General features: G+C 39.1%; 1 protein-coding gene across 4 annotated transcripts in view; it reads left to right on the top strand.

Annotated features, from left to right (window-relative positions):
• Nucleotides 1-15,669, top strand: part of LOC140350759 (uncharacterized) — a 117,217-nt gene extending 101,548 nt beyond the window's left edge. For 3 of the 4 annotated variants that reach the window (XM_072436237.1, XM_072436238.1, XM_072436236.1), the window contains 11 exons: nt 654-707; nt 973-1,017; nt 1,242-1,286; nt 1,372-1,434; nt 1,860-1,895; nt 3,461-3,505; nt 3,814-3,957; nt 4,965-5,031; nt 5,110-5,247; nt 11,246-11,323; nt 12,841-15,669. In XM_072436237.1, coding sequence (XP_072292338.1) covers nt 654-707; nt 973-1,017; nt 1,242-1,286; nt 1,372-1,434; nt 1,860-1,895; nt 3,461-3,505; nt 3,814-3,957; nt 4,965-5,031; nt 5,110-5,247; nt 11,246-11,323; nt 12,841-12,941 — 816 coding nt within the window. In that variant the 3' untranslated portion in view covers nt 12,942-15,669. Of the gene's footprint in view, nt 1-653; nt 708-972; nt 1,018-1,241; nt 1,287-1,371; nt 1,435-1,859; nt 1,896-3,460; nt 3,506-3,813; nt 3,958-4,964; nt 5,032-5,109; nt 5,248-6,019; nt 9,108-11,245; nt 11,324-12,840 lie in introns of those variants that run through there. The other variant, XM_072436239.1, reaches the window with a different exon arrangement.
• The last annotated feature ends 36 nt before the right edge of the window (nt 15,670-15,705 follow it).

The following is a 15,705-nucleotide window of genomic DNA, read 5'->3' as shown; positions in this document are numbered from 1 at the left end:
CAGTGATTTTTCACCAGGATGTTAATTTGACACTTTAATAAATTGTACACGCGGACCTGGGTGCAGTGGTTGGAATTGCCCCAATCTGTCTCGCAGCTGATCCTCTGGCTACAGCCCTTTCTCCTTTATAGGCACACTCGCTTATTCACGACAATCTACATGTGTGACAATTATCTGCACAATCCGTCTATGTCACTGCCCCTTTGGCCCTCTATGTTCTGTAAAGGCATTTCTTCACGGCACCTTGAGCTAGAAGGAGTCGCATAGTGGGCTTGGAAATGGCTCTCTATTTTTAGTCCGATAGTGATTGTCAAATAGGGTTTTATTTTTCAACCCGTCTCTAGCCTACAAGGTGTGACAGCCCGTGTCAAAAGATCACATAAATAATAAGCTGAGGTTGAGGCATTGTCCTCCAAGAATTACCTCTGTATTGACATGTGAGAGGCTATTTTAATACTGACAGAATACTGTCAGAATATGAGGCGCCACTCGTGAAATTGGATTTACCTGCTTTCATGTGCTTTGATCTATATGCTCTTAAAAACAATTTACTGTCCAATACCGTATCTCAAAAGGGCCTTGACAATAACCATGTCTGGGTGCTGCAGATGAGGTAACGACTTCCAGTAATGATCCTTTGTTCTGTGTCGTAGGGTGAGCCCGGGACTATGGGATTACCAGGGCTTGATGGGCTTCCTGGTGCCAAGGTAAGAGCACCTGCTTAAAAATGAGCACAAATACACTCTTTTCTAAAGGCACAAGTGGGTTAAAAGGGAAAGATAATTGCTATACATTATGCTGCTCAAGGTAATCTTTTGTAACTTTAGAATGTGCTGACTATTGCTGGGAATTAAACTATAATTCAATTGTATTCATGCCAAATGTTGAGATGGTGCCGTAGATTAATTCCCTATTAACCGATGTAACCTGTGAAACCTTTTCCAAGTAGGGATTAATATGTTTTTTCTTCAGGGAGATGTTGGTTTTCCTGGGCCTCCGGGAATACCTGGTTCTGCAGTGAGTACTATTTTATTCTCACCCAAATGTTTCAAAGTGAACCTTTTAAGTTTTATTAGATTCAAATACTGACTGTGCACATGTTGCAGATTTAAACCTTTAATGTAAATGATTTAAAATGAGTAGATGCATTCTAGAGTTCACTAGAGTTTGTATTGAAGAGAACGTGTTGGATGACGCCATGAGTTGAGCTGTGTGTGTGTGTGTGTGTGTGTGTTTGACAGGGAAAGCCCGGTGCGCGTGGAGAATCAGGGATCCCTGGAGAGCCGGTGAGCTGCAAACCCTAACTCTCTTTGAGCTGTCAGTCCTCACTCCTTTGTCACAGCGACTGACACTCATTCTGTCTGTTCTCAGGGCGAGCGGGGACCCATCGGAGAGACCGGATTTCCAGGGCCTGAGGGACCTCAAGGTCTTCCTGTAAGGATGCTACATTCATTATACAACACATATAATCAGTAGATGCTAACCACCACTTTCCAATCATGACCGTACTGAGATTATTCTTCTAAGTGGCACTTATTTCTATCAGATGTTCTGCCCATTGTTATTGCAATGAATGCCTGGTGAAAAACTGTATTCAAGGACAATATGGAGGGAATAAGTTGGCTATCACTTGTCCTGTGGATAATTACGTTACTCTATGTAATTACCATCAGAAATGTTTTTTGTAATTTTCCCTGTATGTGCACAATGGAGCAGTGTGCACTCAGCAATCAGGGTCATTATCCCTTTTTGAGATATCTCATTAACTGTGGAGATTACTAGGAGTGCAACAGCGCTGATCCAATCGAAGGTGGGAGCTGATACTAAATTTCTTTGTTTGTGTTGTTCTTCTCAAACAGGGCCGTGCTGGAAGAGATGGGACTCCAGGATACAAGGTGAGAGCTGCAAATCCCCTTACAGAAAAGTACTTTACATCATCTAAGCTACAAAGAGATGGCACAGCAGATTCCTATCCAACCTCGGGCAACAGCGTCCGGAGTGAATTAAGCTCATTTGCATTTTTAAGATTTGATAAAAACTAAATAGAATTTGCACTTTTAAGGCTACTTTGGCTTTCATTCATTTTACCCTCATTATATCCCTGCTGCTCCAAGCTACTGATAACATGTTTGCCATAGAGCTCCCAAGACACTCAGATTGAATTATAATTATTTTCTCACTGTCTGATGAACTTGAAATGAACATACATATTCCTTATTGTGCAACGTGACTGATTGCATCTATTTCACACCATTTTTTCACACCAGTCAATCTAAACTGACTCATAGAAGATAAAATACAAACAACTGGCCATTTCTTGTTTACTTTTTCCACCTTAAACCTCAGTGACATTTTCTGTAATTTAATGCTTTTCTTTACGTGATTAGATATTATTTCTAGCAGAACCTGAGCTTTACTGATCCACATTAGGTCCCTTATATGGACCTTGGGTATAACTTTATCATGCAGCAACAGTGCCATCTAGCAGGTAGCTACACACCTCTCCTCTGCTCCTTGTTCACCTTAATCTAATGCTCTGGGAGGCACATTTCAGTAGGCAAGAAGATAGATTTAAGCTTCCCATCATGCTACAGGGAATATAAAAGTCTTGCAGATTAAGGTAGGCAGGGGCGTAGGATCCCCACTACGAGATGCCTGTTTTAAAACCACATCATGCCATATTGTCTTTTGAATGGCGCCCGTAATCCACTAGGAAATTGATAGAAAGATGCTCTCGAAGGGATTGGCACTGAGCATGGTAAAAAGAGAGGCAATGAGGAGTGACAGGGAGGAATTGGAAGACACTGGAAGTTGTGACACAAGCCAACAGGCAGTCTCCAAAGGACTTCCATATAGAGTGGTATATTGCAGAGACAGGTGGAGAGAAAAGCAGGTGCCTCTCACAATTCAACAAGACAGAGGCAGGGGGGATGACTTTGCAGAAGGTGAACTACGAGTATACAGGGAAATAATATACAAGCAATTCACCCGGGCAGAGAAATAGGCAATCAATGCACACAAGTCTGTGTTTTTCAAAGTCAAAAAGCTTAGACAGTGAACAGATCAGAAACTTTACCCAAATATGTGGATATATTTGAGAATGGTTATCCCAGTATACTGTTACTTATTATTCCATCTACATTGCATGTATTTTTACTGCTGTTTTAGTACATGTTTAACCAACAGGAATCTGCCTCTAAATGTTTTTTGTCATATAAATTAGGTTTAGCTCTATGTAGACCTGCAGACGGCGCACCCTCCACCAGAAAAGTTACATGGTGCACCTTTAAGAAAACTAGAAAGAATATAGATTCATTCATTGTGGTTGTGCATTCCTTAAACAAAGCCTCAACTCGTTATCACATGTGATGGTTAAAACCATGCTTCCAGGTTGTTATCTCTGTGGAGGTTATATGCAAGTCAAACAAATCATAAAATTATATTTGCTTTTTTTCCTCAGGGAGATACGGGGAGACTTGGAGACAGAGGCTCCAAAGGAGAACGTGTAAGTACCGGTAACATGTATTCTGTGAGTCAACCTGACACGAGCTTAGGCGCATATTCATTTTCCTTCAAATAAAAGTCTTCAGTGCTGCGCAAACAAGACTAATCCCACAAGCACCCAAGCATTAGATAAAGGAACTGGTTTTCAATCACACAAGGCTTAATTAAAGAGCTCTGTCGAAGTGCTTGAGAAATGCATCTCAAATATAAGTAGTAGTTACAAAATACAATACAGATATGCACATCTTAACAGTGTTCAGAGCTTTGACAAAGTAACTGTGAAATGTCTGTTTTTTTCTAATACTCTAGGGCGACCCAGGCATTCCCGGAGAGCGCGGTGTCCAGGGAGAGCGAGGGCGCACCGGTGACTCTGGCCCATCTGGACCAATGGGACCCCAAGGCCAAAAGGGAGACTCAGGTCCTCCGGGACAGCTGGGCAGCTCACATCTCCTGGTGAATTTTAATTTTACTTTTTGCCATAGACGTTGAACAATATTCTAAGCATCTCATTATACAGGTTTTATTCGGTTTTATTCCTAGACCGAACATGACAATTCTGTCTGGAGTTTGTGCATGTGTAATCATATTGAAATCATTTGAAATACAACACTAAGAATCTGGTAACATTTTTGTTTTTAGTGTTTTTTGGTATATAATGGACTAACTGATACACCTTGGAATAAACCAGGTGTCTACAGAACTAAACCAGGTAACCAGTAAATTATGCCTTTTAGGATGGAGGACAGGATTAGTTTCAACATACTATAGCTAGTACTACACCCTCTATTCTAGCATTTACAGTACTTGTCCATCATGTTCTCAGTCCCTCTCAGAACCATTTTAGCCCCTCTCCCTTCAAAATCTTCATTATATCTTCAGTTCTTTCATTTTTGTGTGGAAAAATTGCACAGCCGCTACAGATTTTTGCATGAAACATCAAAAAGGCTGGCTGCAGAAAGGGTTTTGTGTTTTTTACTGCGCCACACTTCCCACTCCCGATCAGTTCAGCGCGATGGAAGGTCAGGGAGAGAGAGACGCAAACACGCAGAGATACAGTGTGGGTGTGCCTCCACCACAGCGGCGCCCCCGGGTGTCACTGAAATTTTACACTAAACTACAGTCGCTAAGTTACATAACAACCAGAGCAAAAATGAAAACAGCGATGAATGAGTCCAAGGCTACAATTGTTTAAACGTCTTTAGCAGCGCGAGCACAGTGTTTATGCTGCAAGTTTTGATTAATTCCCACATTCAAAGCCAAGATAAGAAAGTCCAATATTTTTTAGGAAATGAGGAAAAATATATTGAGTATAAAAAGTAGTTAGTGAAGGGATTAGCGGATACGTTTGTAAAGAATCAGGAAACATCTTTTGACAGTTTTTTTTGTTTTTCTTCTTGTCTCATTTACTAATCCAAACTGGGAATTTGATAAAAGTGCTATTTATTATTCTACTAATACAGGGTGATCCTGGATTTTTGGAAGAACTGAAAACAATCATTCGAAATGAAGTTCTTAGAGCTATGGAAGGTAAGAAAACACAAATGTACCTTCTCCATATTTTGTCTTTTTTGTAACATGCTCTAAGTAAAATATACACACTTTTAGATAAAGTGTCACACGCTTCCATGGTGCAGAAGACTCCTGCCGGGATTTTAGCTGCTCACATCCAAGGGCCCCCAGGACCACCGGGCAGAGACGGGTTACCAGGTCCACCTGGAGGGACTGGTTCTCCTGGTCCTCAAGGTAAGACCAGATTTGTCTGAAGAAATGAGAACATATAATGGCCCTGTGGTTATTAACGGTCAATGCAGCCCTTTTACTATTCTGTAATAACTGAGTGCTCTTACAACTTCTACTGATTACTTTTCTTGCTTTGTTTCTAACTTCGATTCTCCTTTAAAATAGCAAATTTAATTAATACTGTTTTTAAAACAAGTCTCTAAAATAATAAAAAGAAGCAACATTTAAATATACTTTGCCTAAAAAATAAGAATAGCTCTTTCTCCAACTGTCGAAGGAGGAAATAGGTATTTAAATATACCATGTTCCATCTGCACACTTTACTAGTATTTACATGCATTCATTTAGATCTGCTTTTTCCAGACAGAAAAGTGAAGCAGGTTGGCCACTTTTGCTGTTCCTAAAATAAAGTCCAGTGGTCCGATTTTTCTTCTTTTGCATATACGTTCTCACGACAAACTGAATTTACTCATTTATAAGAAACACTGATGGGTACTTGAACTTAAAAAGACAATTCTATCATTGTAATGTAATTTATGCTTGAGTAGATGTAGCAAGTTCTTCTCCATCTCTGTTGTAGTATGAGACAAAGCTGGTGGACAATTGCATCCTACACAACAGAACAGGCACACTGCCATAAAGCTCCCAAAGTGACCACCACCAATCTTTAGTTGTAAGAAAAGCATTTTGGTTCAAACCCAGGTGACACTGTGGATTTGTGGGAGGTTGACACTTGTATTTCATATGGGATTCATGGGCATTTCTCTCTCGCTAGAGCCATATATCAAAGCAGACTGAAGCGGAGGACAGCGGCTCTGGAAAATATGAAGACAAAAGAAGAATAAGAGAAAGTATTATGAGAGTGGACAGGAAAGAGCCACAGTACTGAAACTCTCCATGCTCTAAAAACAGAGCAGGAGTCAGTAAAGGCTGGACATCTTCATCTGCGTGACTTTCTGACTGCTTGATGTTCTACACTAATGGTTTACTATAGGTGTTTGTCTTTATTTTTATGCTTCACTTTAGCTAAGCTGTCTTAAAGGTGCACTGAGTAACTTTTCTGGTGGAGGGTACACCACCTACTTTTTTTGTGGCGATGGTATTGCCTTGCCTGGAAATTCCACAGTCTGGAAAGTCCAAAATTATAAGATAAGATAAGATAAGATATTCCTTTATTGTCCCACATGGGGAAATTTCATTGACGCAACGCAGGTAGATACAGAGGTAGATACAGATATAGCTCTCTATTTAAATATTCATTCTTTTATTGTTATTTTTTTTTCCCCTACCGCTTGTTCCCGTTAGGGGTTGCGGGTGACTGGAGCCTATCCCAGTGACTTTGGGCCATAAGCGGGGTTCACCCTGGACAGGGGCCAGCTCGTCACAGGGTTAACTTACAAACATAGACACACAGACTATTCACGCTTACATTCACTCACTAGGGGCAATTTACAGTTGCAATTTTTACCTAACACATGCATGTGTTTGAACGGAGGGAGGAAGAACCCAGAGAGAACCCACGGTAACACGGGGAGAACGTGCAGACTCCACCCAGAGAGATCACGTGATGTTGGTCTGGCGAGAGCTCTAACCGCTATAAATATCTTTCTTATCAATGAGCTGGCCACTGTCCAGGTGTTCACTGCCTAAGGCCCAAAGTCACTGGGATAGACTCCAGTCACCCGCGACCCCTAGCGGGAACAAGCGGTAGACAATTAGTGAATGAATGATATCAGTCTGGTCACTGGTTTGCTCTCCCCAAGTTCAGATGTGTGTGATTGACAGGTGGATCATATGGCTGTTTACGAGAAAAATTAAAATTGAGAGCGTGGCTCCAGCAGCTCTTTGACCGTGGGCCAGCTGAACTGAGTCCAAACTGTCCGTGTTTAGGGCAGCTGCTTTTGGCAAAACGCACGTGCATATCCTGATGATCCTGATGCACGGAAAGGGCTACACAGCAGCAGGAGACAGAAGAGCTCATAAATACTGACCTATCTTCTCTGCCACAGTTATAGAGGCTACATCAACACACCACTGTCTGTTAAACTGCCCAAATAATCCAATCAAATAAACCAGAACTAAAAAGGGAAACAGATAGCTAATTCTTATGATATGCAACAATCAAAGAGAGCGTGGGTGAAAAAATGCAGTCTTCTGGATGTCTGCGCAAAGCAGGACATACAAATGCATCACAGCCCGGTTCAGCATGTGAGGAAATGGGTGCTTAGTGGCACCTTCTTTTAAACTTTTGCTCACCTGAGGCTCCTGTTGCCGCCCATTCTCCTCTCCCTCTGCCCGGGTGGGGCTCGTGGCCTCTCTCTTCACTTTCCCATAGATCTTTATTAGGATTAGCAGAGAAAACTCTTTGAAAAAATCCACCCTATCACTGTGCGTGGCGAAAAAAAAGTTTGAGAAATGCTTCTGCGCACCCAATGAACAGGTGTTATCCTGCCTTCCTCCCTTTAAGCAAGTCAGACAGGAGACACTTACAAACCTATTTGACATTGTTGACACTCACCATAGATGTATGTAAATGTACATAAATTAGCGTCAGCGTACATTAGTTCCTACTTGAGGGACTGATCGCTCCAAGTGATAAATTAAACAAAAAGAAAAATGTTCAAGAAACTAGATAAAGATAGCCTGGATTTATATTGGTTAATATTAGGTATTAGAGATTAAAACCTTTAGTTTGATTAATTAAAGGCGGTATGGACGATTTTTCGGCGATTTGAGAACACAGGCGGAAGTGCGCATGCGCACTCCCCCGTGCGGACTGATACAACACACAGGTGCGCAACGGAGCGCATCGCATCTCTCGTCTCCCGTAGATTTCTGTCCATTTCTGCGTCAGCTCGAACTGTCTTTCTCCGTCTTCATTTTGCCCCGTACACTGAGGGAACTATATTATGATAGATCCATGCGCTTAGGCACGCGAAAACGTGGGGACGAGCCTGACGCGGCTGCAGGTGAGCGGTAGGTGCGTTTTATGATTGATACGTGGCAGGACAAATGATTTATCCACGCCACGAGGAAATATGATACAAAAAAATTGCTGAAAAAAATCGTCCATACCACCTTTAAGCAACGTAGAATGTTGTATGATTGAGCAGTTCATGCACCACACCACCAGAGAGTGCTGCAGCACCCAACAAACCCTTCCTTCCCCGGCCTTGGGCCCATGCATAAATCAAGTGTCACCATAGTTGATTACAGAAAGAAAGTTTGCTTCAACCAGTTTTTGCTTATCACTGAAAGAAAAACAAGATGTGTCAAAAAGGTTTCTGTTTTATGATCATTGTGATATGGATTTTAAATATGAGACAATTATCAATCCATATACCCGACTATATATATATGAATGAATCATTTTGATGGGTTTGTCATCAGATGTATAAATATTAGATCATTGTTTGAAGGAGCGTTTAAAAATATAACGAATTTTGTTTTTTTGGTATTTTGAGAGTTTCAGACCCAATAGAGCCATCTCTAATGAATGGAAATAACAATAACATCTCCATGGAGACAAGCAGATAGCATATCCTTCATCAAGATTTTCAAAGTGGACTGGTTGGTGCAGTTCAGAACCTTTGTTGGAGTTTTGTATCTACCTCACATTATAAAGACCATTTACACTATAACCGACTGCTTTGATTGAAGCTGCTGTTAATGCTGAAGAGTATTGTTACTAGTGTATGTGCTGACTCAACTGTCTTTGGTGCCTTTGCATAACATGTTTATCAAATGTTGTTTTTGTGTTTTATAAGCCTCAAAATAATGTTTTATAGATGATTTTAATGAAAACCTGCATAAAATATTTACTCAAATAAATAGCCAAGTTATTTCCCATGATAAATCAAAAATGCAACAAGTTTCTTAATTTTTCTTTGTCGGCCTGTGCCACCACTCGACTGGGGAGTGAGTTGGGGGTAATATTTCCTCATTATTTCTCGTCACACGCCGCTGGAGACTGTGCTCCTTTGGAATATCCAATTTAACTTATTTTCCAATGCGCCAAAATGAATTGTTTATGGAGAAAAATAACCCCTGAGTTGAATTCACGCTTGTTTTTTCTCATGGTTTGATCTCACGTGGGTCTAAAGTCTAAAGTGGTGTTTGCAGAAGAGCGTACATAATTACCCTGCTTTCGCTCCCTTTTTCTGTTTTTCTCTTTTATTGTAACTGTGTGCTTTTTTGTTGTAGTCTTTTTTGAAGTGGAATTGATTTGTGCAAAGAACAGCCCAATGTCAAAAGAGAAGAACATCTACATCAAAATTATAATGCTTATAATTATAATTATAATGCACACAATATAATGAGGATATATTTTAACATCTTCCCAAAACCATAATATATAAATAGTCTTAATTAGATGGCAGCTGAAAACATTAAAAATGCAATCCAAAATGATTAATTCAACTAACTTTTTGTTACTAGTATTGCCATTCAAAATTTAGTATTTTATTTTTAAATCATTACTATTATTATTATTGTTGTTGTTATTGTTGTTGTTAATTCTGTGTTCTAATGTTGTCCTTTGAATGCTTGTTATACTTTTTACTGCATTATATACCTACTTTCAGAGTGTATTTTATGATTTACCTTGTGTTGTGCTAAATTATTGGAGTAAACTTGCCATTATGATGGGGTTTCAATCATCGCTACACAGCTGACTGTTTGATTTTGTTAAAAATACCATCAATGTCAAAACAAGAGGCGCAATATGTGGGGAAAATAGTAATGATTGTCCGTTATTTCTACCACCAATCTTTTGCACTCATTTTCCAGGTAGTTAAACTCAGCAGCCTCGTGTGCCACACTGGCTTATTATTGCATTATTGTTCGTATATTTTTAAGATACAGGGCTCTTCTCTCCATGGACTCTCTGCTCCTTGAATGAATACCCGGGGCCCTGTGAGTGTTGAAAGAAGTCTCATTATTGCGACTGCCCCTCGCACTTTTAGAGCATTCATAAGGCTTTTTTTCAGTGATTTTCTGTGACATGTAAGCGATGAAGCATTTTCCCTTTGGGCCGTGGCAGTGCAATGCGCGATACCACTGTCAGTGTTTCTGATGCACTTTATGGGAGGCTGGTCCTGAGACTCCATTATTTTAAGTGCCTTGTGGGGAAAGACTTTTGCACAGGCTCTTAAATTTGTAATTGGTATGCAGCTTGTTTAAACTGTAAAGACACAAAGGCTCTCTGCATGGCACTGTCTTTGATGGTTATGTTCGCATGCATTTAGTTGTAAAATATAAAGCAAATATGAGATTGCATAGTCATCTGCCTGAAAATGAGAGACTAACATTGACTTTGTACTTGGATTTCTTGCATGTGATTTAGAATAATAGATCATCTATACTGCAGTTCATTGTTGCTTGTATTGTGTGCTCTTTTTGGTCTTTGTTGAGTGAATTACTTGCCTTTTGAACTCATATGATTATGTTCTAGACTTTCCATTACGCTATAAATACAATAGTTTTATTTGATGGGTATAAAGTGAAACTACCTTTGATAAATAGTCTTTGATTGAAAAAAGCATTGCTGTTCATTCAGAAATCTTCAAAGAAGTTGCTTGTGGCTTTATTGTCGACAGAGCAGCGAAAGCCCTTGACACCTTCTCAGTGGAACTAACTCATAGATGGCTTGTTTGATGATTTCTGTTTTGACAGGGCGTCTTTTATTATTCAAAGCTTTGGGGTGGAAACTGAGAATTGAGAGTAGCCTGTTTTCACACAAACTACTAGAGCTGCCTCTTTCTCATAATAAGAGTGAGCTGTATGTGCCACACTGTCATTGTAATTATGTTATTTAGATCATCCAAATGGCTATCTGTTTGATTGGCAGATGTGAAGGTGTATCCTTAGCTGAACGCACCGGGATGGCATTATGGGTTTTACTAATCCCTCTAACATACCTGTCAACCTGACACTGAATAAGTCACCCCACAATTATTTTACAACAACCACAAAGACAAACCGTTTTCTCTTTTGTATTCAGGATACAGAGGCCAGAAAGGAGAACGAGGTCAAATGGGTTTGGCGTTTCCTGGAGATCCTGGGCCAATGGGCCCACCAGGTAAGCGTAATTGTGTAGTTTATTTGGAATGTAGTGTAGTGATAAAAAAATAATAATTAAAAATAATCTTTCTCGCAATGAGTGTTGGAGATAAATTGCTTGTTTCCCAAAACTTCAGTCACACTTTTTGTCAACCCCAGACTGTATCCTAATTACTATAACTTTAAGTTAAGAAAATGTCTTCAATGGACCTCATTACAAGAGAGATAGGACAATCGGGTTTGAAGCTGTTAAAATCATTTGTTTTGTTCTTTGCGGTTTCATTTATTTTACCCTGCGCTGTGGTTGTCATAGCGCAGATGCAGAAGCTCTCAGCAGGATGGGCCACATGCTGAAGAGTGGAGCCTCTTTCATATGCAGACCATAAAGCCTGCCAGACAGGGATTTCTAACAGAAAAATAAGCCTATTCATCCAAAATATATCCCTTCCTTTTTGTGTTTGTTTTATAATAATTCTAACAAGAAAAATCAATAAACCAGGACCAAGTCTGACATGTATTGTGTGAAGAAACAGCGCTTATGAAATGAGGTATGATTTTAATCTAATTTGTAATTGATTGGACAAATGTTCAAAAACATATAAAGCTTGTGAGATCCAAAGGATAGAAGTAACATTTGAAGTGAAGTAATCTGAGGAACTGACAGGTTTGCTTTAACTGGGTAAAGATACATTGCCTTTCAAAGTTAAAACGATAATTTTCTCTATTAAGCTGCCATAAAAGTGCGTTAACCAGGTTTTACATGATCTTGAGCAGTTGTTTTATCCATAACCACAATAACCCCACAAGTGTGCTCACAGAAGGAAGTGTTATGTAACTAAAACTAGCAAAGGCAGCTTTTCCACTTTTCTAATGATTTCGTACAATTCATAGTTCGGTTTAATATACTTTATGGCTCAACACTCATCTTTTTACGTCTTCTACAGCTTTGAACACAGCGTGTCTATAATGGATTCATCTGTTGCCTTTGCAATTTGACCCGTGTCAATCCTATTTATAATCTAAAGCTATCTGTTTTTTTGCTCCTTCTTAACTGTGAGGCCATAATATTCATTGGCTGATACATCTCACCTATAATAGAGATGACTTGTGTTATTCACTTCAACCTTTGGTGTTCATAATGTCATGTTTGATTAGTGCTTACAGGCAAAATCTGATCCAAATCTGATCAATAAGACGTTTAAGGGGACAAGCATCACTGCAGATGGTCTCGGGGACAAAAGTTACCTCGTGCACACTAGAAATTGTGTAACTTTGTGGATACTTTCTCATAAAGACAACTCACACTTTCTATTCCCATCTGTATAAAGAAACGCAGTGTCTCTCGGGGGCAGGCTCCAGCCTCCACAGTGCAGCATCCAGACTTTCACAACTTCCATTTTAAACCTACACAGGCTTCCTGTATGGACGATGTGACACTGATGCTGCCAAACCTGCATTATCAGTAATGGAAAGCAGCTCTCAACAGCGATAAAATGTTGTACGATGCAGTAATGAATAATCTTTAATTCTGTCCAGGACCTCCTGGGATCACAAGTCACGGCCCTCCGGGACCTCCAGGGTCCCGTGGAGCTCCTGGAACATGTGACCCGAGCGACTGCCTCCTTCCCTCCCTATGAACCCCCTCCATCTTCTTCAGGCCTCAATCTGGCCCTTGATCTGTGACTTTTCTGACCTCCTTTGTCAATAACATTAGTATGCAGTTGGGGTTTTCCTCCTGGGGATGCTGTTAGGTTTGTTGTTTTGTTTTGAGTGCAACAAAGAGTCTTTTGAATAGTTATTTTATTGCATTTTGCTTTGTTTTGTATTTTATCCCCCACTGTGATGTAATGCATTCCTTTTCAACTCTCATTTTGTCTTTAAAGACCATGAAATGAGTGTTTTGTTGAGAGTAGCCCTGTTAGAATTAAAAATGTGATCTTAATTATGTATTTACCTTTCAAATTGGCACGTGCATGCACTCTTGCAATTCACATAAGCCATTTGGTTGGCAAAAGTACATCTCGCAACTGTGTATGTGTTTGAGATGAGAGAGTTGAATGAATGTGTCTGCTTTATGTGTAGGTGTGAAGAAATTATTTATGAACTCAACCAAAGTGAAGCAGATATGTTTGATATGGAAATTATTTATTTAAAGCTGTTTTTTTGAGAATGTACTTTAATTATGGGACTGGTTACTGTAGTAAATGTAGCATGACTATTTGGAAACATGATACTGCTTCAGGATATTTGAGTGGTTTTACGCTAATGTCATACTTTGGCTTGATTTCAAACACATCTCTAAAGTAATCACAATCACTGATGAAGAGGTCCTTGCATATTTGGATAAGCCATCATTCTTAGTCTGTTTTTTACAACACACACATACACACACGTCAAGGGCAATTGAAACAAACATACTTGAGAAGTCATTAGTCTTTGGGTGACCTCTTCTGTTGGCTTAATCAGTGTTTGTGCATTTTGTTTGTTTTAATGTCTAAGTGTCTTATACTCAGACAATGAAGCAATTTAGCAATGATTAAAAACCATCACATTGTGTCTTCATGAAAATGTATGCCTGTAAATAATATGGATTGTTTACACAGTGTGGTGTATGACGATTCTCTATTGACCTTTATGTATATTTTGGTTTCAGCTACCCAAAGGAAATCGGACTACTTCACTTAAGCTTCTCAATCAATGAGACAAATTTACTTGAGATATATTTTGAATAGTTTTCTGTCATTGTTTGATTTTCTTATTCTTTTCTTTTTGTTTTTGAATTTTCAGTCTTTTATTTCTCCCCAGGTGCCCAATGTGCATGTATGTAGTCAACTGATGAATCTAAATTGTCCACAGTGAGTTAATGTAGGAACAAATATTTATTTGGCAGTGCAAGTCTGACGTTGTATCACATGATGATGTTGAAAACGTGTATCATTTTAGTCGTAAATGATCAACACCAAAGTTCCTTGTGTTTGTCTTTTTTGAGAAAGACAAGTTGACACAATACAACACCACTTTTCAGCAGTAAAAGATCATTATTTTTTTTACTTTTTCCAAGCTGGGGTTGTGAATAGAGGATTTTACTTTACTGTTAACTGTCCTGTGTGACATTAATGTTTGAAAAAACTGTAACGTATTTGAAAATTTTGCTTCCTTCTGTGTTTCATCCTTTAAGATCCTCCTTTGAGTTTGCATCATAGGACGGCTCAGTGCATCGATGTCACACAATATAGTCCCCTTTACCCTGATGTAACAGACATGTTATTCATATTTTCATGCAAGCCCTTATTATGTTCAAATGTTTCAGTGTGCATTGTAGATGGGAACAGCGCCAGTGTGACTTTATTTGTGAGTCAAAGGAGCCCCCTGCTGGACGATGTTGTGTCTCCTCAGCGGACGTGTGCACCGAGACGTTTGGAGGCGTTGTGCATAGTATCTTAATCCTTAGGGATGTCAAGATATCAAAATTTAGCGTTACGATTACTGTGAAGAGAAACTATGTGGTTTTACATTATTGTTCATAATTAGTGACACATTTTCATTCATTCACACTGTCTAACATTGTCTTGTAGCTATGTGATCAGCTTTATGAAATCAAACTGAATGAATGTTAACGCAAGGTTAATGTGACAAAACCTACGTGATAAGACAACTCCTGACATTTAGATGTATTTATTGCAATATAGATTTAAATGGAATTACTTATTTGGTCCTAATTATTATTCCTTATTATATTATGAGTTGTGACTAATTACTAATTATGCTTATCTATTATAACAAATAATCTTGACATCCCTATCTATCTTTTAAACACTTTTTCCTTAGCGTATCTGAGTATGTCCTGATTTGCAATAATGATGAGGAATGTAAAAAGGCAAAATCATTCAGTCTGTTAGTCATGACTTAATCCAGTTCTACTAATAAGAGATGTGTCTATTGTATGTTTAGCAAATGTTCAATACAATCAAATGTCATGTGATTAGGTGTAAATAAGCTTAAACGAAATATAATATGGATCAGTTTCTTCTTGTGGTGTAATTGTCGCCTTGTGTCTGTCTGCTCCTGTGCCGAGTGACTTCAATGTCGTTGCTAAACTTTCTTTGTAAACATCTACCTCAATCCTGGTTTACCACATGTCTTTAAAATGAGCTATTTTGAGATAAATATATTTTACATCAAAAACTGTTGCCTTTGACTGACAGGCAGCTGCACTGTACAAATGGTTCACAGTGTAGAGAGGTTCAGAAAGGTTTGGTTTCACTATTTCAGAGGACCTGTTTATTTTATTCTTCTCTTGCTGCCTCTTTTATTTATTAACTATACAGCCTTACTGGTGTGCAATAAATGTGATCTATTACTTTACCCAGTGTGCTTGTGTATTTGATGTCCGTGCACTAT

This window comes from Eucyclogobius newberryi, unplaced genomic scaffold (assembly GCF_026437365.1).
Source record: "Eucyclogobius newberryi isolate DKJ021-1_F unplaced genomic scaffold, fEucNew1.0.hap1 SCAF_8, whole genome shotgun sequence".
In the NCBI taxonomy this organism is placed as follows: domain Eukaryota; kingdom Metazoa; phylum Chordata; class Actinopteri; order Gobiiformes; family Gobiidae; genus Eucyclogobius; species Eucyclogobius newberryi.
Note: the sequence above shows the minus strand (reverse complement) of the source record. Positions and strands in the feature narration are given on the sequence as shown.